This window comes from Fusarium musae, chromosome 7 (genome assembly GCF_019915245.1).
Source record: "Fusarium musae strain F31 chromosome 7, whole genome shotgun sequence".
In the NCBI taxonomy this organism is placed as follows: Eukaryota; Fungi; Ascomycota; class Sordariomycetes; order Hypocreales; family Nectriaceae; genus Fusarium; species Fusarium musae.
Genome location: NC_058393.1, coordinates 653,305 through 675,723, shown reverse-complemented (window position 1 = coordinate 675,723; position 22,419 = coordinate 653,305). Strand labels below are relative to the sequence as shown.

Genomic DNA, 22,419 nt, shown 5'->3' with positions numbered 1-22,419 from the left:
CTTTACTTCGACAACTTGATAGGAGGCCCAGATCACACATAAAGACTAGGGCAATGATGGGTCTGTCCGGGAGACATTTGGACTGACACAAAAATGAAATATTTCAAATCAAATAATGAATGTTCTCTATTCTTCATATGTCTATAAAATCAAACTCAGTAAGGGCGAGCAGGAGTAAGCTGGCCAATACATTCACCAAATCCGACCCCGGACTCTTCACCACCGACAGACCCCGTTATCCTCACAACATCACCATCCTCAAGAAAACCCCTCTTCGACCCATCGCTCAACGTAACAGGCTTGCTACCACCCTCTGTACTCTCAAGCATACAACCCCGACTTGTCTCCTCAGAACCAGAAACAGTCCCCGTGGCCAGGATATCACCGGTCCTGAGTGCACTTCCCGAGCTAACAGAGTGCGCAACCATCTGTTGAGGCGTCCAGTACAGAGACTCAACTGGACAGACACCAAGTGTTGTGGTGACGTTGTTTGCCAAGACGTCGACCTTCAAGGTGATAGAGAACGTTGAGGGGTTAGGATGCTGAAGGTATGAAGCTGATATAGCTTTCTGCTCTTGAGCCTTGGTTCTGAAGGGTTCTAGAGCATCGAGGGTGATGATCCAGGGAGAGATGGAAGTTCCTAGACTCTTGCCGTTGAAAGGGCCGAGAGGAAACATCTCAAAGCCTTGAATATCTCGAGCTGCGTCTGTTAGTCGTCCATTTCCACTAGTAACCTGGATAAGTGCTTACCACTCCAATCATTGAGAATCACAAAACCAAAGATGTGCTCCTCAGCATCCTTAGCATGAAGTCTCTCCCTCATACCCAACGGCTTTCCAACAACAGCTGCAAGCTCGACTTCGTAATCAACCTTCTGAGACGGCGCATAAATAATAGGGTCATCGCCTTCAGTGGCAGCAGGGTTCTTGAACTGTCCATAAGGACGCTCAATATCCGTTCCTGAAACCACGATAGAGCCTGTTCGGCCTTGGTATCCCACTGGGAACTTGAAGAAGCCGGGTGGTGGCGTTCCGTTGTTGACTACTATACGGCCTGCGTTTATGACGTGGTCAAGGGAGCAGGAGAAGTCTGTTTGAAAATTAGCTTTGATTCAAAGGGGCTGAGGGGTTGTGCATACCTGCAAAGTCTTTGATCTCTACTGGTAAATGCATCGTCACAGCACTGATTTCTTCTTTGCCTCCTGAAGGAAACCCATCGAGACCATCTTGCTGATAGGTTTGTTGGATTTGCTTTCGAATATTCTGATGCACGGACTTGGGGAGAGCAGCAAAAGAGTTCAGAGTCTGCTCGCTGAATACACCTTGAGGAAGGCCGTCAACATCCTTGAATTTTTCGACGAGATCATTCAGGAATATCACGGTATTTCCAAGTCTGGTCACAGCTTGAGGAGTCTTATGAGACTGTGATGAAGCTATTCCGAAAGGAATGTTCTTCTCAGTGAAGTGGTGAGCATAGTCAGTAGATGCCATGATGTTTAGTTTTCTTGATTCTTGAATAATCACAACTTCATTCAAAACGTTACAGTCGATATGGTATGAGTGACAGTCCCATCAATTCAATTCTAGTCACGTATTATCAATCATTGACCTATTCTATCCCGAGGACTTAATTCCGAACCCCGCGAAAGGCTAAGTGGACGATCGGTACCGGTTGACATGGGGATCCTCCACATCCCGATGAGTGAATCGAGGGGAATGGCCCCGGATATGTAAGAGAAATGGAGTTGTATATCCGGCACTGAACATAAAATGATGAGGAGAAATAGAATACGACACTTTCATAGACTATTTCAGTAAACAACTGACAGAACCAATTACTCACAATCATCCGTATATACCTAACTCTGTCAAAATCAAACCTTCACAATGGCTCTCAACGGCAAACTCAGACAAACCCAACGCATCATCACAACACACAACGATGAAGGCAAAGCCATAATCGACACGTCAATCAACTCAGACGCACCCTTCTACGCCCTCCCCAACGGCGAAGCCCACTTCGCACTAGGCTACGCCACAAAAGAATTCCCAGCCAAGCTCACCAACAATGCCGACGTAGAATCCTACCAAGGCTTCCTGACCAACCAACCAGGCCTCAGCATCTCAACAGGCACTATCCTGCGCTATGTCGACATGTGTCCTGGCCATACTTCACCCATGCACCGCACTGTGAGTCTCGACTACGGCGTTGTGCTGGAGGGCGAGGTGGAGTTGATTCTGGATTCGGGGGATAGGAAGGTTTTGAAGAGGGGGGATGTTTGTGTGCAGAGGGCGACGATGCATGCGTGGAGGAATACGAGTGAGACGGAGTGGGCGAGGATGTTGTATGTGCTTTTGCCGTCGACGAAGCCTGATGTTGGGGGGAAAGAGTTGGGTGAGGATTATGGAGATATGGAGGGTGTCAAGGCTTCTGAGTAGATAGAGGGTTTTGATTTTAGCTTTTGAACGAGGAAAAATACAATGATTATATTTGTCCTGTTTAAATGCCTGTCATCTTTTTATGAAGTAGGATATCATATGCAAATCAAGGTGATGGAAGATTGAGAGCTTTTATGGTTTTCCGAAAGCACCTTGAAGTAGGATAGAGGTTTATATATGCCTAAACTATGGGGTCATTTATAGAATCGTTTACCAATGATCCTAGCTTCATAGTTCTAGCTTGACTACTTGAGCTATCTCTTACAAGGACAGTTGCTGATTATGTACATATAGCAAAGGTCAGAATGAAAAATGTAATAATTCGATAGAACTGATATGTGTCTGAATACGAAAAGAAACTCAATAGTAAACTCCGACCCTCAAATAAATCAACTGCCGATCTAAAACTCTCCTCCAATTTGGTACTTCCAAACCTTATCCGTAAACCTCCCAATCGACGCCCTCCAATACTGAGCAGCGCCCTTCTCAAGTCAGCTCATACTCATAAAAGTCATCAAAAATACTTACAGCGTTGACACTTAGGCCTCTAAACATAGCAGTGATAAAGAACCTCTCAGCCGGGCTTGTATAGACGCGAACGCCATTAACATGCGCCTCATCTCGATTAAGCGGTCTATACTCCGGTACACGACGATGCGGCAGATCAAACTCCGGATGCTCTGCGGACGTCACAGGCGATGTTCGACAATCAGGCGATTCCTCACGGGCTTGAGAATGGTGAAGCTCATAATCGCGGAGGATGGAGCTGTGAAAATCGCCGTTTTGGGTGTGAGTTACTGTAGTGGTCGACATGTTGAAAAATGTGATGTTGATGTGAAGATTGAGTGATGAATTGGAGAATTGATAGAGTGTTGGTGAAATTACTGACGTTGCATCTTCTCATTTGCCGTTCAAACTCTACCGGGTAATTCGGGGCATTATCGTTTGATGAGACCTCCACTCGGGATGTGGAGGAATACTACCCCGAGACGCCCTCACCCGAACCGACGGGGAATCTGGAGTCCCCGGAGTCAACCCCAATTTGTCCTTCTACCTCTTGAGCTCTTAGCATCACCAAATAGGGGTCCTCAAGTATCTGGCCATATTACTCGACATCTCCAATTTCCAACATCAGCTTAGTGCCCCATTATCCTCACATTCACAATGTCGAAATCACTCGCAGCAATTAGATCAGCAGCCATTGACGGGCGCCTTCACAACCCGTTCTACCGAAAAGACCAATTGCGGAATCTTCATACTGCGTTGGCGGATAAAGCTGTGCAGATTCAAGATGCTATTGCGAAAGATACGAAGCATCAGCCTGCTGAGGTAAAGGTTGAGTATTGGCTTGCTCTGCAGGCTATTGCTGAGGCGCATGAGTCACTTGATCCGGTGAAGGAGACCGAGGATGAGTACGCTGTTACAAAGGGTCATGACGATATTAATTGTCGGGAACCGATTAGTGTTGTTGTCATTGAACCGGCGTATCATGCTTTCTTTTATGGATTGATCGCGGCGTTGGCGCCGGCTCTTGCGGCTGGAAACTGTATTATTGTGCAGGTAAGTTTCTTATGAATATTTCGAGTATGAGACAGATGCTAATGATTATAGGCACAAAACTCACTACGCGAAACACCAAAGATTGTGCTAGACCTGATCGCCAAGTCTTTGGATAGAGATGTCTTCACAGTCTCAAACCAAGAAGTCGCAGCACAAGACATCAGTCTTCCTCACATCCGTGTTTCCCAAAACGGCACAGACGGCCCAATCCTTAAGGACCACCTTGTCTCAGACCCTGAAGCACCAGTAGTAGCATTCGTGGAACGAGACGCAGATATCCAAGCCGCCGCCAAAGCTCTCGTATCCGCACGTTTCAGTCTCCAAGGCAAAGCTCCCTACGCCCCTGACGTAGTCCTCGTCAACGAATGGGTCAAGAAGGATTTACTACGCGCTCTTGTGCAGCAGAGCACTGAGTTCTTGGCTAATTCACCGAATAAGTCTAAAGCGCCTAAATCTCCGCTGTCGAAGGAGGTTGAGAAGGATGAGTCTGTGCATGTTGTGCTTTCTGGGTCGAATGGAGTGATTCTGGATGTTGAGAGCAGGGAATCGAATTTGCTGCAGCAAAAGGTTGATGAGACGACGCTTATTGTTCATGCTGTTACGAGTATGGACGATGCTATTGATACGTCGAGAGAGTACGTACAAGAGCTCTTTTTGGTTAATTGTTTCTGACTTTTCTAGTATTGGATCTCTGGCCGCTGCTTATATCTTCACCAACCCCGCCATGGCCAAGTATCTATGCCAATTCGTAGATACAGCCGTCAGTTTCATCAACCACATCCCCACCAAACTCCTCTGTAAGTCCCAGACCTCCTTCACACAGATAAACACTAACAGCCTAGACTCTCCAACCGCACCATCAGGTTTCCCTCCCCAATCCGGAACCAACGATATCTATCACCAAGATCTCTTCTCCCGCCTAAAGCCCAAGTATCTCACCAAATCTGCTACTGACAGCAAGCTCGACAAGATTGTCAACACAACTTCAACCAGAGAGCTAAGTGTCCTGGATCAAGAGGCTACGAAGAGATTACCGGAGATGAAACGTAAGCTCAAGGGAACGCAGCTTGGTTTCTTTGAACAGGGTATTGTGACGAGTTTGGTATTTATTTTGACGACTGCTGTAACGGGGACGAGTATTCTTGGATATTATGGCTATAGATACTTGAGATCGTGATCGTGATGCGTTTTTTTGTAGTGGCGGATTTTACTTTGTATAGTGACTCCATAGCGTTAAGGTTAATTTTCTGGCTAAACCTTCATATATGCTGTTTGGACTATCTGTATCCCAGAATCACAGCTTCAAAGTTAAAATAATTATTGCTGTGCGAAATCGTTTGCTTCCTACGTAAAGACTCCTAAACAATAGTGAAAACCTGTCTCTTCCCAAGCCCATTCCCCAGCTTCGCCAACCCCTCCAATATCTCCCCATGCATGATCCCCTGTACAAAACACTCCCCGACCAACTCGAACCTCTCCTCCCCAACAGGCCTCAGCAAATACGGTACATTACCGCCATCAAGCAACACAATCAAATCTCTCTCTTTCGATCGCCAAGGACATAAGCCAAACAACCCCGAATTAGTCACAAAGAAACAAGGCTCCATACATGTCGGAAGCTTATTCGTCTTGTAGTGCTCCAACCCTTCCCCGGCGTTTGGTTTCAGCACTTCAAGAGGTTCTCGCGAACGGTAGTTCCAGTGAGAACGCATATGATCTAGATATTTCATGTTGCATGTCTCGTTGTTTTCTGTTTTGAAGCCATCTGCAGTTTGGTTTCGTGACCAGAATGGTGATAGAGCACAGGGATCGAAGATTTTGTCAAAGACTTGAGATAGTTCGCTTTGCTCTTCGACAGGCTTTTGGTAAGGATATATGTACTCGATGGGTGCGTGGCTGACGCTCCTTATCTCGGTAATGTGAAGACCTGAGAGTCGAAGAACGAGAGGATCGTCAGTCTTGAGCAGCTCAAGATTCGGCTTCGTATCGCCTGCTGCTTTGAATTTGAACCGTGCGTTCAAGTTGGCTTGAGTCCGTCTTGAGCTTCCTTTGCTGTCAACAGACCAAGTCGGTCGATCCGTCACTGGATCCTGGGCTTCAGGCCCCAGAATCTTTACCCAAGTACGTGATGGTTGACAATGAATAGTAGATAAAATGGCCACCGAGTTATGCTCTCGGATCCACCAGCGAGTGAAGTCAGCAAACACTCTCTCCTTCGACTTATCGTAGTTGGGCCGGATCAAATCATCCAATTTCGTAGTATCGTGCGTCTCATTCGCAAAGGTGAGCAATGCAAACAGTTTATCTCGAGGATCGGTTGCCTTGAGATCCAGACCGGAAAGAAAGACTTCTAAGATACTGGATAACTCATTCGTATCTTGTGCTTCGATGGGAGTTGTCGGAACCTCCGTAGTTCTGCCTTTTGGTTTGAGGGTCTTCCAAATAGCAGCCATGGAAATCTGTTGTGAGACAATGTGCGGGTTTTGGCTGGAATATCCAGGGTTTTCAAGCCAACTGCTGACTTGTACCACTTCCCCCCAAGGGACCTGCTCTCCGGAACAATGAATGAAGGGTTGTTTCGCTGATAGAGCTTCCTGGATAACCCAGACTCGGGTAAACCACGGGTTTTCGTAGAGAGTGCTCATGAGGAACGACAGTTGGGTGTTTCCATACCAGCCAGCCAGATCTATAATCTCTCTTGTCCAGTTTTTCAAGTGGATATCGAAGACCTCCAACATCCCCTTGAAAGAGATGGCCTTTCCCTCATCCTTCTTGCTCTGCTCATAAGCTCGAATCTCCTCAAGGGGAGTTAAGTGGGCTGTTCCAGCGCATGAGCATTGCTCACCACCTTGGCATAATCTGGAGTTCGAGTTGCAGATATCTCGGATAAGCTTCAAGCAAGCCTCGACGCCGTGGTTATTCTCTCCCAGCCAAATGTGAACGACCGACGCCAAGGAGTAAATCTGACTCATGAGCGTGACCTGCTGGGCTCTCTCCTCGAGATCATCTTGGTTGATGCACACGGCGTCGATCCATATAACCAGAGTTTCTCCCTCTAGTCGTAACCGACGAAGTGCTTGGGCAGCAGACTTTCCAATACTAAAAGGCATAGCTTCCTTTCCATTGTCGAAGTCACCCTTTTTCGATAGGAAGATGTCTTCTCTCTCGGTAGGATCTCCCCAGCAATACGACAAGGCGTGGAAGTCGATCCCTTTTGACACGACTTCCTTCAGGCTTGCCAAGCGGAAAGAACATTGGATCGGGTCATCAAAACTCCCTGGCTCAACATGGAGGAGTCGAATATCCTGCCTTTCGACACTCAGCGCCTCGGCATAATGCGAGGCGTTTGAGGTAAGTTGTAGGGCTTGAAGTTCTTCCCCCAAATCCTTAGGCTCGTACTCAATCTTGATACTTCCCTCGTCAATAATATTCACCCAAGCCATATACATAGCTCGAGGGATCAACTGAATGACATCGCCTGGTCGAAGTGCCTCAATCCAGAGTCTTCGTCTGGGTCCATGGAAGACAGTCCATCGATCAGACCAGTTCTGGGGCTCGTCATTTGCTAGACGGTTATTGAGTACAGTGATAGTGCGTAGATCTCCACGTCCTTCTGGGCGTTTTACTGAAGCGTCCCACCAGGTGAATGACACAGCTTCTGATCTATCTGCCCAGCCTGTATGATTTGTTAGTTACATCTGACGAGGTAAAAAGCTTGTTTACTGACCTTGATCGCGTGACGTTCCTCCGAAAGTCACAGCGTGAACTCGCTTCGCATCTTGCGGCACTTCCAACTCAACATACGGACGCTCAGGACAGTGATCATGGACCTGAATGGCATCTTTGCGCTCAACAAAACATGTTTTCATTTCGGATGCCATTTTCCTTTCGAGTGATTTGAACTGAAATGAGAGATCTCGCCAAGTTTCATAAGTGAGCTTGAGTTATCAAAGTAGATATCGAACGGAGGGAACCAAAATGTAAGCATCACCCATGCTCAAGTGTCGTTAAACAGCCAGTAAGAGATGCGGATGTTGTGCAAGGCCTGACAGGGCTGAGTGCACAGGCGCAGCACCTAGATCCTGGGGGCTAAGCATTGGGTTCCAAAATTAGACCTACAATAGCGATAATGAAAGAAATAGGTAGGAGATAAATACGGAATAATTAAACGGATATTAAAGGCATATGCCAAGTAATACCTAGTGAAATTGAAATGTAGGTAGAATCCATAACGAACCCTGGTACTCCATCACGCACGATACCCCTCGCTAATCTCATGACCCGTGAAACCCTTGTAGATCATTCACCTAAGCCACCAAAGTGTAGATAGGTCAACATAAGCTTAGGGACTCCCCTCGAAAAGTCACCACTCAAATCCCGCCCATTGCCACGGCACACAGGCCACAACATCAGGCATCTCAGCCTTCTTCCTCGCCTCCTCAACTGCACTCACAAAAGTCCTCGAATCCTCCAATTCCCTACACATCACCCCACTCCCCGTCTCAATCAGGCTCTGCCCATCCCTCACATACCACGCAATATGCATCGTATCCGATCTCTCCAGGAGAAATTTGAGCTGCTCTTCTACCTTCGCTCTCGCCAGCGTCGCTCCATAGGCGTCGTTGTGCTGTAGGAGAATGGTCATTGATGAATTGTACCGGAAGATGTCATCTGGAAACGCCGTGATCTTGGTGGCTATCCGCGCGGTTATCTTAGGAGGTACGTTTGGATGCCGGGATAGATAGCTGATTGTATCTCGCCGGAGGTACACGTTGTCGTCGCTGAGAAACTCTGCGAGAGCGTAAAGGGTTCTTGTGTCGGGGAGGAATCTCTTTTTCTCACGAGTAAGCATCTCGATCATGCAGTGCCTTCCCTTGGGTTCTCTGTGTGTTAGGGCCTCGCAACATGCTGCCACGGCTTCATGAAGTCTTCCGGGAATTTCTGGGTGATGGATCCAATATGTAAGAGCATTGAGTCGTATGAGATGTTCCTTATCATTTAGAGCTTTTTCAATGGTTTGCAGAACCTTTTCTGGACATCCAGCTGTTTTGTAAACTGTTTCAAACACCAAGTCTCTTTTAGTCCCATCTTTGAATTCCAGATGGGAGTCTATAGCCGAGTAAAGTCGTTCATTCAGATCCAGTCGGTGACTTTCCAAGGTCTTCATCGCTTGTCGACGTATGGGCTCGTAATCGTCCACCAGGCGCTCAACAATTGCTCGCATCACAGTCTCGGGAAGTTTCGATTGACCGTCGAATAATAATAGCGCCCCCCGCCGAATCTTCTGATATTCAGATCCCAGGTACGGGATGACTTTGTTGAGTGCCGCTTCAGGGAACGGCGGCATAACATCTGAGAACCCTCCAGGAATAAATATGGGCTTTTGGCACCCCTTTGGCGTAATAGTCTCATCCTTGAAAAGACATATCATAAGTTCCATGACCCTCTCTGATAGGAACTCCTGGCATCGCAAGATCCTTTCCGCTACTAGTCGGATCTCTGAATCGATATCCAACGGCCCAACCCTCAAAAACTTGACAAGGGAGTATAGCGTATGGTCCATGCGAGATAGCTCGCTTCGCCCCTCAAGTACTTTGGCGGCAGCAAGCTGGACCGCACGAATTGGGTTATCTAGATGGTCAGAAACGGCTCTTAGATCCTCAATCTCAAGATCTGTCTGCCGAGCTAATGCATCCAGAGAAGCCAGCCTGATGACGACATCATCTCGCGAAAGGGTCGTCAAGATCTTGTTAACGGACTTCCTCGGTAGTTGCTGGCCCTGGTAACCAAGTGCCAAAGTTGCAATAGCAGAATTCTCTGGGTCTTTGTATTCCATGAGCCTCAAGCCAGTCTGTACAAGATCCACATCGCCCCTTGGTTTCTCACCACCTTCATCCTCTGTCGCCTTCAAAGTCAGGTACTTTGCCCAGTAGGACTCAGCTGTCAGGATGTCAAGGGCCATTTCTCTTGCGAGGCGTGTCTCTTCTGGTCTGCACAGAAACTTTGCCATGCGATCAAGAGTCGACTGGGGAAGGCTCTTCTGTCCGCTTAACCTTACCATGGTCCGCCATCTTAGACTAGCATCATCAGAGTCAAGAATGGTAGATATGGTTTCGATATAAGTCGCTATAGTCTCTGGATACTCGTCCAGAGCAGAAAGGATACCAGATGCAACCCACGGATTTCGATTCTGAAGACTGGTACTTAGTGCAAGTTTTACACTAATGGTCCAGTATTCTGGAGGACCAAGAGATTTGATTATCATTGAGATATCATTCTCCAGCAGGGGTCCGCCATACCTCTGGGTCTTCTCAGACCCAGCCTTTCTCAGCCGACATGTCAAGGCATTTTCGAATTCAAGTGGAACCCGATACTCTGACCGCATTCTCTTCTTGTAAGCCATCAAAGCAGCTCTGAAGGTGACGGGATCCTCATTTTGCAACATCTTCAAAAGTGCCTTGCTGGGGAACTCGGTCTCACAAGCTAGTGAACCCTCTTGGAGCTTCCTGCTTTTAGCTTGGAAAGTAGACCATCTCACTAAACGAGCCTCAAGGCGGCTTCTATGACTTTCGAGTCTTTCCGATGATACAAAAGGACGCAGTTCCGCGAGACAATGCATTGTCAATCTCTGATGGGCTACGCCTATCAAATCGACCGGCTTGGCGTCAATGGCTTGGAGAAACTGCAACGCCAGTTCATCGGAGCCGTTCCTCCCTGAATGCAATAGTCCCGCAACAAAGCGCCACATGATGTTGTAGCGAGATGAGTATTTGTTTTGGGAAAGGAAGTCCTTCGGTTTTGTAGCTGTGTGGGACGAGGTTCTCGCATACCATTTCGCATCTGGGTTGAAGTTTATGCAGACAAGATCCGTCTTGTCATGCTGCAACCAGATGCGCACAAAGTATCGGGCGGCGAAGTATTCTTGCAGAGTCAGGTGTAGAAAGTGATAAGTACGACTCGGCTTTCCGACTGATGAGTCTGATGTTCGTAGAAAGGAAAGCTTCGGTAAGATGTTGTCGACAAAGGTAGAGTGTGTGCTGGTGTATCGGCAAATGATATTGACGTGCCTGTCTTGGAACTCGACAATGTTGTTACACAGTCCAGTAAACGCAAGTTGTTCGATGAAGCGTGTTTCATCTTCGATCAGCTCTTCAATATCCATGACAAAACCCTTGTCTTTCTCAGTTAGAGCGTCCCTAATCTTTGACTTTCCCAAGCGCACAACATCCTTTCTCCATAGGCCTTTTTCAATCGACTGGTAGAGGTCCGTCATGGTCTCAGGGCCCTGGTTGTGGACTTGATCCCAGCCATAGCAAAGGGCATCGAGCTGAATGGGGATGCGGACGAGGTCTTGGATGAGCGGGCAAGAAGAGAGGAACGTCTGGATCTCTTTGTGTCTTTCTGGTTCCATGTGCTTGATGTATTCGTGAACCTGATCTGTCCCGAAGCCGATCATCTCTAGTTCCAGGTCAAAGGGTTGTATGGTCGATCGTATTGGAACGGAGGGACGAGACAGCGCCAGCACATTGGGTTGGTTGAGAAGGTATATGACAAATCGTGCGACATCATCGCCGGGCTGTAACAAATGCCAGACCTCATCCAGCCCGTCGAGCAAAAACAATGTTTTACTGCCGCTTGGGTCAGTACACGCATCTCTCAACGCCCCAGCAAGGTCGCTGCCTTTTGGATGCTTCGAGAAGAATTCATCACAAAATAGTTCCTCGAGGTTATGTCCTCCATCGCGCGATAGCAGGTTGCGTAGTCGAACCCAAAGAATGCGATCAAAGTGCTGCCTCCAGACCTGGTTCTGCACAAAATCGTGCACAGCTTTCTTGCAGAACGTCGTCTTTCCTACGCCTGCCTGACCGCGAATGAGGATTCTCGTCGAGTGTTTTGACGCCGCGCCGTGAGCACGTGCGGCATTGAATATGTCGTGAAAGCTGGCTCTGACACCTCCATCTGGGCCATGGACATTTAACCTTCGAAACAAGGACAGATTTGTGATTTTGTTGTTGGGTGCAAGATTTGAAAGTCGAGAGGTCTGGTTCCTGGAGCGAGGTACAACCATGAGATTGATGTAGCATTGCTGAAGAGGTAGTCGTTCGCCTGACAGTCGCTCTATTTCGAGGTTCTCTTTGCAGTAGCAATGCTGAAGAAGCCAGTCATCGGCCGCCTTGAGATAAGCAAGGTTGTGCTTTGATTCGAGCGTTGCGAGTCTCTGGGTCTCTGGCGATTCTTCTAATGATTCGACAGATTGACCAGACTCTTTCAAGGAAAGGTTGACCATTTTTGGGTGCATGCCGATCAGCCTATTTAGGTAGATCAGAAGACCGTAGTCGCGGGGTTCAAAAGGGCTGCTTAAAAGTTCTATTCTTGACTCGCCAAATATGTGTAGGTATAACAGAAGTTTCCAAATCAAGAGCAACCTCGCAGGACATTAATGACTATGCAGCATCTGTAAATTCGATAATCTTACTTGCAACATGTAAGTGCGCAGATGGGAAGATAAGGAATACTGCCTCCAAGACCCCTGTTATCTGATCAGCCTTGATGCAGCGCAGCGGCTAACGCGGAATCATTTTCAACCCAGAGTGAACCACTACAAAAGCTAGGATAGGCCAGATGACCTCATGTCTGCGCTAGAGATACTCAGCCGCACTAGGTTGACTACAGGGTCTCGATTAAAACACCCTCAAAGACTATGATTAAAAGTTCGAGCGATATTCAAGACCTTGGCAAGGCTTTTTTCGCCGGGGGCTATTAGAAAGTGGAATAGCAGTACCGATAGCAAGCCTTCAAATCGTTTGACATTAAATTCTGAGAGTATCCGAGTATACCACGTCGCTGCACATCGCACTCATGTATACGAGGCCAACAACTACAAATCGTTAGGATAAAGGTACCTCAGACCCCGGTATTGGCGAGACGCTACCAGAGCAAATTATATTGGTGTCTGCAAGTTTGAGTCTGGTGATAACGAAGGCTATAGAATCGTAAATGTCAAGGTCTCACAAACGATGAAGGGTAAGGCCACAGATTGTAATGGCAGAATAACAGCCCGAGCAAGCCCTCTTCTTTGTTCCATGGCTAGTAGCTAGGTTCTCTCTGCTAGAATAAGCTCGCAGCCACAAGTCTCAATTGCAAATAATGGTGGTGTGGCTTTCAACAGCTATGAAAACCAAGGTTGATAAGCAGGCAGCAAAGGATATCAATATTAACCCATAGTCAATTCCCTACTGAATCTTCTGCTCGAACCTATCGGCTTACTGCATACCTAGGACTTGCATTTACCAAAGCCACTATCTATGAAACACCCTTTCCCTCAATTATATGTGATCACCACTACATCATCATCAAAGGAAACATGTCTTCCACCAATGCCGCTCACCCTCCCTCGTCGTTCCCTTTCCTCACGCTCTCTCTTGTCTTTGCAAACACAACATTCAGCTGGGATCTTTATCTCCTTCAATTCAAGACCGACGCTGCAACATCCCATTTTGTTGGGCTCGACTTCATCACAGTTGGAATAGGAGAATTCCTCATCCCACTTGAGGCCGCATCTGCACTCTTTGAATTTACTGTTCTTAAAACACATCTCCTGCTTGGTTTCTCTGAAATTGGGTCAATAAGGAATTTGGGAACGGTACTTTGTACTCTGCTCGGGTTCTAGTATGATATATTGATTTGGAGAGTAGAAGAAGTAACTTTACTTCGTCTCTTTCTCCTATTTATAATTGGAGCCTGGGACACCTTGTAACTAGGTTTGATTGCGGGCTGCAGTGATTGCATGTAATCATGACGGTGGAAATACCAGGGTTTCATATTCAGAGTACCTTAGAGGCCCAACTGCGAAAACATCACTGAATGACCTTCTATGACTCTTGGGTTGTCCATACCTGTAGTACAAACAGTAACCAATCAGACACGATCATGTAGCAGCTTGCTTTGGGAGCTGCGACAGCCTTTCCTTGTTCGTGACTCACAGAGTGCCAGCTGTGTAGCTTCTCATCCTCTGCCTAGTATCACCGCCAAATCAATCAGATCAGCGGTTCACAATGCCAAACGTAAATCGCCCAGGAAGTCAAGCCATACCGCATCAACACCCTCAAACAACATTCCAAGACTCCTCACTATTCGTTGTCACATCATCCGTCGCCACACTCGCCCCATCATCCTCCTTCTCCTTCTCCTTCTCCTCCTCATCCTTCTTCTCGCTCTCAACCTCCGGCTCAGCCTCAGGCCACGCCGCGAGCCATCGCCTCCTTCTCTCAGCCTCGATTTCTCGCACGCGCTTGGTGTGGCACTCAATGCACTCGATCGGCTCGGTGACGTTGCGGTAGCTCATCCCGTTGCGGCAGAGCCCGAGCTTGTAGATGGAGACTTTGTCGCAGTTGATGTTGCGGATGATTTCGCTCTTGTACTGTTGGCAGGTGGTGCAGCGGCGGATTGTTCTGACTTGCTCGCACATCTTGGAGATCCTGGGGGTGTTAGGCTGGTGAGGATCTGTTTGGGGTTGGCACTAGATGTGAGGACATATATATCAGATGGAAGGGGTAGATACTTACTGATATAGTTTCTGGAAGTCTCCGAAGGTGCGATGCCGCTTGTGCAGATTTCAGAGCGTATGCTGCTTGTGGATGATTGACTGCAGCCTGCTTTTGACGAGTCTGAGAACCAGAGAGTTTTTTGGATGAGATGAAACAGTAAAATAAACTGACAATATAGAGAGCTACTCATTCACAACTATAGGTACTTTGAATATGGCACAATAGCCAGTAAACATTGAAAGCCATCGGCCTAAATGGAATGTCGTTTGCCCTGTTAAGCACTGGCACGCATTGTTCAGCGCATTAACCAACACCCATCACCGTTTGGAATGTCAAGTCACTGGGCACGAACTAATTTTACAGCTTGAATGACGATATGATTTATTTAACTATCTGAGGAATGAGTATGCCACTCCAAGGACCACCGCCTCAGCGGCGGCCTCTTTTCTCTTCCTCCTTCTCTATACATTTGTCGCATTTCTCCCCACCATGTCGTTGGGTGGTTCTTCTGACTCCTTTGCAAGTTTTATTGGGGTCTGCTGCCTCCTCACATTGATCAAAGTCATACCAGTCGTTGATGTAGCCGCCGCACTCATCGCAGTACAGCGTATTTGTTGTTGCTAGACACATTTTCTCCTTCAAGTACTGTTTTGTGTGGGTGGAGTTATGGGGTTGACTGCCGTCTATAAGGTTAATTGTCTGGATGTAGGAGTCCAAGTTTAACATATTGTCTTATAACTATTTATATTCCTCTTCACGTGGCATATCACCGGCATATTTCTCAGATATATTCTTGATCACGGACTGGGAGAATATGGAATTGCCACAGTCTACGATTTCAACGGAGCGATAAAGCATTTTTGGGTCAGAGACTCACTCTCGCTGTTGCTCGAAGTTGAAACCTGTGGTTGAGAACTTTTAATCACTTCATAAAAATTGATATTTGGTCAGTGAATTGGCGTCAACGTTTTAAGTGATCCATTCAGCTACTGTTTTCAAAAGGGTCTCCCCCCCATGATCAGACGTCCCCCTTACCCACGCGACCATCTCAGGTAACAGAACAACCTGCCACAACATCTCATTTATCATGCCCTACGACTTCGGCTGCGTCTGGCCTCCTCACATCTCCTGCACAAAGACCGAATAAGATTCCCTACGTCATAGGCTCTTGGGCATCATCGACCAGGGACTAGGTAACTGGCAAACTGCAGTCAGTAGCAATGGCTTGTCCGGGTGTCTGCCTACCGCAATCCATGCAAACCCATACTCGATGTTTGTAAGTACATATGTTGTTGAAGTTCTAGTAGACTTTGGAACTCAGGTGGTTTTGAGAGAATGATTGTACTGGTGGTCGTGGCGAGGGATAGAGCAAGATCTTAATGCTTGGAAATCTGAATTGGCTCAAACCTCAGGGGGATGGACGAGTACTTATAGTTATTTCTAATGACCGAAAATCTCATTATCTGTATTTCATATGATAAATGTTCAGTATATGTATACGTTATTGTAAGGAATCACATCAGATTCGCTGAAGCTGATCTAGCTGCTCGTGAGTGACGGATGAAATTGGTGGTTCCCATATCACCAGCTCCTATCTAACTGCAACTCAGTTATAATTGCACGTCACTGATCACCACTTCCCCATCTAACGCAGCGCATGCAGCGCCGTCATACGCTCTTGTTCTTCCTGAAGTTCCAGGCATTTCTTGCATCCGTGCTCGAATCTATGGGACAGTTGCCTTAGACCATTCTCGCAGGTCCCTTTCTCCTCACACTCGACGCACTTGTCAAGCTTGAACCCTGTGCGCAGCAAGTCGCCGCAGCCTTTGAAACGTTGCTCAACGGCAGTCTTGCAGCACATCTTGTATTCGGGGTGTGTTTCAGTTTTTGTCGTTATGGCCAAAAGGGAGACCGCCCATGGAAAAGCTATAAGTGTTTTATAGTTACCCAGCCCGTATTTGAATGGCCGACATTCCCCTCCAGGTATTCATGGCTAATACCTTCTATTCAAGCTTGAAGGTGGCATGTGTTCAATCTGCTTCTACTTGTCCATACTTCACTAACTTTGACAATGAATCAGCAGTGCCCTTTCTTTTCTTTTCTTATCCCGTCCTTGCTTAGCTTTAGGTGAAAGGCAAAGTCGAAGGAGCCCTCAGTCAAGTCTGCTCACTTTTCACACTCAGGCTGATAGCATCGATTCGTCATCTAATCAGTATCGAGCATTCCAGTCGCAAACCTCAAAGAATCAGTTTCAATACTGCGGAGAAGTTAGTGAGGTGCACTTCTTCAATGTAGTCAAGCATCTTTTACGGACCAAGAGCATTGTCGTCTAGAGTCAGGCATTGGTAGCTACGAACAATACGAGGAGTTCTGGAAGACCAATAGAGGAAACATTGTGCTTCTTGGCACCGCCTAAATGATAGAACCTGTCATTCTCCTCTACGATCCATATCGCCTATGCATTCATTCCAGGGACTGCCTTCACTGCTAGTCTAGCCGGGAAAGGGGAGATTCCAAACAATGCGGATGATATCGCTAATATATGTTAATTTCTTCACATTACCTCCTCAGAATCTTTCAGATTCTCGCCACTTGTTCTCAGATATCATCTGTCCCATTCGCCTTTAACGTAATTCTCTTCCTGGGCGAGATTCCGTTTCACAACTCATCACAGGCGTGACTACGAAGTCTAAACTCATACTTCATCTACTTTATTGGATCTGATTCTTATACGTAAACCTCCATCGTCTCATTCATCAGTTCGAACTTCTGAATAAATATATATGCAGAAATTTATTATCAACCTGTCTTTGCAGATGCCACACTAGAAGTTGTTTGTATTTCACTAACTTCCTGCGTTCCTTACACTTCCACTTTTAACCACCACCAGACAAACCGATCCGTCAGCACATTTCCCATCCAATAGACCTAGATATGTGTGGACAGTATGTCTGCCAACTCATCAGTATCCATCATATCCTCTTCCTCCTTGCATGTCAAACACTTTACCTCAACGATCTCTAACAAGCTCTGAACACCGTTCGGACAGAGTTCATAGTTTTGAAAGAAATAGCCTGCTTCGCAACGATCAAGGGTCATATTGGTTCCCAGCTCTTTGTCACAAGCCTCACACTTCATCTGGAAGTAGTTTTCCCGACACATGATTTGGGTTCTGGATCTGGCTGAGACGTATTGAGCAATGGTGTATAGTATGAAGATGCTGGGATGATGATCTTGTTGCTGCTGTTGTATGCTATAAGTCGACGACAACGCTTCTGTGGATATGTTGTATAATAGTATCAGATGCCGTAGTCTGTGTCTTGGCTTGTTTCTGGCCACGACTTGGACCTTTTGGCTTCGCATCTGCTGCTGCGGGTTCATTTCTCGGTATATATATGCGGGTCTGTTTGTTCTTTCACTTGGAACCTGAACATTCCACATACAGAGAACGCGGATGGCTCTGTTCTGAGGATGAACATACTTGCCAGATTGCCATGGAATCCGGATGTCCTATAACCCCTGTATATAGTTTTAGTTGTCTCTCGATTTCTATTATAATTATTTCTTGCTCAAGCTATTCTCCTACTCCCTGGGGGCACCTTTATACCCAAATTCTGGTCGGGTATACCAGACTCTTCATGGCCTCCTTCGATGTTTGTTATACCAGTACTACAGCACCAATCTTTCTTCAGCTGCGTCGTTCAACCTTGTGGTGGTCTGAATCAGTCACTAGACATCGTACATGTTATGCCCTTTGTACACAGCGAACATCTTTCGCACCTCATGCGCATATTTCCAATTGAGGAAATCCCAAGTCATCATGTGCAGACCTAGGGGCATCGTGGTGTTGCGACGTATGTCGTCCGCATCTGATCATTGGTAACTCTTCTCAATACAACAGCAACAGTTCAAAAGTAACATGTGACAGAGTTACTCTAATCACTGTAGCGGGCGTTTAACAAACAATCACACAGCTTGATTCGTGTGACGCCGGCCGCAATACCAACGACCTTTTCAAAGCCCCTGTTTTCACAACTGGGGGCCACAAGTCACAGGCTCTCCAAAGTCGCAATCTACACGTGCATCCCTGTAATTGGCGAGGCCTCTTTTTGGTACTTCAGTGCGACTAGAGCGCTGATAAAAACATGATTTGCCTATTTTGTGCAGCTGAACCATACCCCTGCTGCATGGATGCCTAGTGAGGCTTTTCAGGGTCTTGGTATTATTCAACCGCCAACTGTGATTCAAAAAGCCTCGTAAGCCACCAAACGCAAAAATATGCAGTTTTCTTTATCTTTTGTCGTTTCTATCATTGAGCACTGAGTTTCTGCGTCACAAGTGCACACAACCAATCAGCAAACATCCATCATGTGCACTGAACACTTTACGCACTTTTACTGCATGTACTGCAGCGTATGCATCAGGAAGGGATATGAATGGGAGATTTGTCAAATTGCGCAACAGACTGAGTCAAAGGCTATGGGGTCGTGCGGATACACGGATGATGGGGTTGTTGCGAGTGTGTCGGAATATTGTCAGCAGTGTCCGCCTGATGATCGGAAGTGGAATAAGGTTACACTTAATAGTGAAACCAAGACACAGTTGGCTTGAGGAGTTGTTGGATGTATATGGCGATCATTTTTTGTTTGTTCTGAGGAGGAATGTGCTTGGCGACGACGCATCACGACTGCAAACAACTCTTTCACAATCACCGACGTGTATCATCTTCACTTACCTTCCAAAACATCACTCCCTCCTTACACGCTGCAACCTGAGAGTCAAGACTCCATAACGACTTGCCATTCACTGTCATCACACTAAAGCTATGGCTATAAATCCCCTATGTCTTACATTCCTCCTTTACCCTCCGACCACGAATTTCAACGCTGCCTAGTCTGTGTATCTATCTCCCAAACTTACAACTTAATAATACACATTCCCCTCAAAATGTGCTACCACGTAACAGTCAACTACATGTGCTCAGTGTGCAGCAACAGAATCGACTCTGACAGACACAGTCTGAGATGTGAACGAGCTTGCCGTTCTTCAACAGGAGTCTTTGGGTCGTGCGGGAGCAGGTACTCAGAAATGATATGGAATCATCAGGAGACATGTAGGACCTGCGCAAATCCTAAGGAGCCGGAGCTTCCTCGCCCTGAGCACTTCGTTCTCCCGCGGTTACGTCCACCTTATCCATAGGCACCTTAAAGATAAGAGACCGTGACATATAGGATGGCCTGTGAGATGTGGCTTGTGTGAAGTGGGCGTTTTTCGCAACGGTCATGTGGCATTTCAGCTCTGTGGCAGTGAATAGAATCGGTGAGGTAGGTAGGTAAGGTTTTGCGCTGTGGACTTGTAACGTATTGTAATTGTACTTACTTATCCCTATCCTGCTACGAAGCCCATCTTGCGACACTTTCGGGTTATTTTGACAAATCACATTTCGCACCCTCTGCACAGATAATATGCAGTGTATCACTAGGCTATGGCTTTGTTCTCCTCAAATTTTGTGATTAAGTGCCTTCAGAAGAGTGTTCTGACAACTATCATCCTCTTCAGTCTTCAATTCTCATCCCTCTGGAGTTAGCTATAAATTCCTCCATCTCAAGCCATGGCATAACTTCATTTAATCAAATCTCAAACGTTCGTCATTTCTTCGAAGAAAGAAACCACGAAAGCCGAGTTAATTAACATATCAAAATGTGCCACGATCTAACTATCCATTACATGTGCCCTGTCTGCGGGAACCGGTGGAACTTTGAGAAACATGGTCTTATGTGCAGGAAGGCCAGCGAAACGAGGAGCAGGCTATTCGCATCGTGTGGGAATGAATACCCAGTGACGTTGTGGAATCAAGAGGAGATCTGTGGAGAGTGTTTGGCGCGTTATCCTCCGATTGAAGTCGTTATCGCACGGCGGTAGCAGGGCAACTTGGGAGTATTACTGTGAGGAATGGCTTCTTTTAGCATATGTAGCTTCAATTTGAGTCTTATTTAGAGGATTATCCTTTTATACCTAGGTGTGTGACTTCTTACGGGTACCTGCATTGGGTGATAACGAGTGGCTTGTCTAGTATTGCTTGCTTAACGAGGCGGCAGTGTCAAACACTGCATTGAATTCCCTTCACTCTAGACAGATGCAATATCTGCAGAGAGGTCCATAGTCCTTCTGAACTCAATCTCTATTCAAGATCTCTCCAGCATCGCGCTCGCTCTTTTCTTTTTCTCTCAATCCCTCAAAACAAACAAACCTCAGAGCAACCACGTCACAACCGCCACCATGTGCTTAGCCATAACCCGCGTCTTCTACTGCATGCGCTGCAACAACGATATCTACGAAGAAATCGAGTGTCAAGAGTGCCCGCGCTACCACCAGGAAAAGCGCTGCGGAAAGACCGACTTGAACTTGAGCTTCAAGTGCGAGGCTGACCTTTGCATCTTGTGCGCCTCATTTCCGCCGGAGAGTCAGGTTCCCTTTATGTCGCAGCCTCCGCAGGGTAGTACTTCTACTATTATGCGACATTTGAGACTCACGTACGGTCGGCGATGATGGACTTTGGTAAATGTGAGTGATTCTCTGGAGTTGGGGGAAGCCGTTTGTTAACCTTGTACAGACTTCTACGACGCCCTTAATCATACAAATGAACTCTGGACCACGCCGCGAGTTAAATCATTACGAGGCGAATATCACAGGGTCTCTTGCAAATAGAAAGATTGGTGATTAGCTGCGAAGATCCACTGGTTGTTAGGATGCAGATTGGATCCTTGACGAATTTGCTACATTTTGGTGGCCAATATCGCAATCACGTTCGACCTTGGACTAGAGTTTGCCAACTTCTATCACTAGAACAATAAACCGCAGCACCTTTAAACCCAACATCGATCTGATAGATTGCAATGATTCAGGGCATATATACTATTGTTCTCTTCATACATGATCTGTTCAGAGCGTTTACACTATCTGAATGGCCTATGTTCAGCACAACAAAGCCATTATACAATTAGTATCCCATGTTCATGAACGTGTTCCTTCACCTTTACGAACAACATCAAGATCAGTTACGAACAGTTCATCATGATCTCGACTATAAACCCACTTCCTCTCCCTTCCTAATCAATCCATCCTTCAATCTCCAACTTCCTTCCCACTTCACAGTCCAACTTTTACTACTAGCAACCCATCCACATCTTCACATTACTATAGTATTCACCATGTGTCGCATGATCAACACCACTGAGGTCTGTGCCAACTGCGGCAAGACCGTCGACACAAAGCTCAAGCGAGACAAGTGTCCGCATTACGGCACCACTAAATGCAAGCAGGATAATATATATATCACGAAGAAAGTATCCGCGAGCAACTACTCGAAATACTCAATAGATAGGAAGAAGAGTGGAAAGAAATGAATGGGGGCTTCTGATCTGTCTCAGGCAATTGAGCCCTGTGCTTTGCTAGCACATGGGAAAGTTTTATAGGTTGGTTTCGGAATTCTTTGCTATAGAATCAGATATTATACTTACCTAGAAGCCTAGAGGCGTATTCTGGAGCTCGCTCTTGGGATAATAAAACAATGTCAAATTCTGAACTTTGCATAGTTTTTGATGATCTCTAAATATTCTTACATTTGATACAGCGGCCTTTGGCTAACTTTCTTGATCTTGAGATCACTCATCCTTTATTGTGGTATCAGATATGGCGATTGGAAGCTGTCCATAGAAACGTGATGATTGACTTCAGCAATACTCCTCCTAGGGAACCAGTGACGATCATCAACCACTTCATGACCCTCGGCTCACCTGCCCGGTGACCTCAGTGTTTAGCAGCTATTAAACGAGTATATAACCATGCTCCCCATCCCCTTCGTTCCAGTTAAG

At 46.6% G+C, this 22,419-nt stretch overlaps 6 protein-coding genes across 6 annotated transcripts; 2 read left to right on the top strand and 4 right to left on the bottom strand.

Moving 5' to 3' along the window:
* Positions 1-155: 155 nt before the first annotated feature.
* J7337_009398 (uncharacterized protein) lies at positions 156-1,490 on the bottom strand (the record flags this gene model as incomplete). Its single annotated transcript, XM_044826996.1, has 3 exons — positions 156-700; positions 751-1,089; positions 1,139-1,490. 3 exons carry the CDS (start codon positions 1,488-1,490, stop codon positions 156-158), a joined length of 1,236 nt encoding a protein of 411 aa, XP_044677590.1.
* Positions 1,491-1,886: 396 nt separating this feature from the next.
* On the top strand, positions 1,887-2,438 carry J7337_009397 (uncharacterized protein; the record flags this gene model as incomplete). Its single annotated transcript, XM_044826995.1, has 1 exon — positions 1,887-2,438. One exon carries the CDS (start codon positions 1,887-1,889, stop codon positions 2,436-2,438), a length of 552 nt encoding a protein of 183 aa, XP_044677589.1.
* Positions 2,439-3,602: 1,164 nt separating this feature from the next.
* Positions 3,603-5,175, top strand: J7337_009396 (uncharacterized protein; the record flags this gene model as incomplete). Its single annotated transcript, XM_044826994.1, has 4 exons — positions 3,603-3,998; positions 4,050-4,633; positions 4,680-4,795; positions 4,841-5,175. 4 exons carry the CDS (start codon positions 3,603-3,605, stop codon positions 5,173-5,175), a joined length of 1,431 nt encoding a protein of 476 aa, XP_044677588.1.
* A 181-nt stretch (positions 5,176-5,356) lies between these two features.
* On the bottom strand, positions 5,357-7,879 carry J7337_009395 (uncharacterized protein; the record flags this gene model as incomplete). Its single annotated transcript, XM_044826993.1, has 2 exons — positions 5,357-7,674; positions 7,726-7,879. The coding sequence occupies 2 exons, from the start codon at positions 7,877-7,879 to the stop codon at positions 5,357-5,359; spliced, it is 2,472 nt and encodes an 823-aa protein (XP_044677587.1).
* Positions 7,880-8,361: 482 nt separating this feature from the next.
* On the bottom strand, positions 8,362-12,285 carry J7337_009394 (uncharacterized protein; the record flags this gene model as incomplete). The annotated part of the gene is made up of 1 exon (XM_044826992.1): positions 8,362-12,285. The coding sequence occupies one exon, from the start codon at positions 12,283-12,285 to the stop codon at positions 8,362-8,364; it is 3,924 nt and encodes a 1,307-aa protein (XP_044677586.1).
* Positions 12,286-14,103: 1,818 nt separating this feature from the next.
* J7337_009393 (uncharacterized protein) lies at positions 14,104-14,466 on the bottom strand (the record flags this gene model as incomplete). The annotated part of the gene is made up of 1 exon (XM_044826991.1): positions 14,104-14,466. The coding sequence occupies one exon, from the start codon at positions 14,464-14,466 to the stop codon at positions 14,104-14,106; it is 363 nt and encodes a 120-aa protein (XP_044677585.1).
* Positions 14,467-22,419: the final 7,953 nt, after the last annotated feature.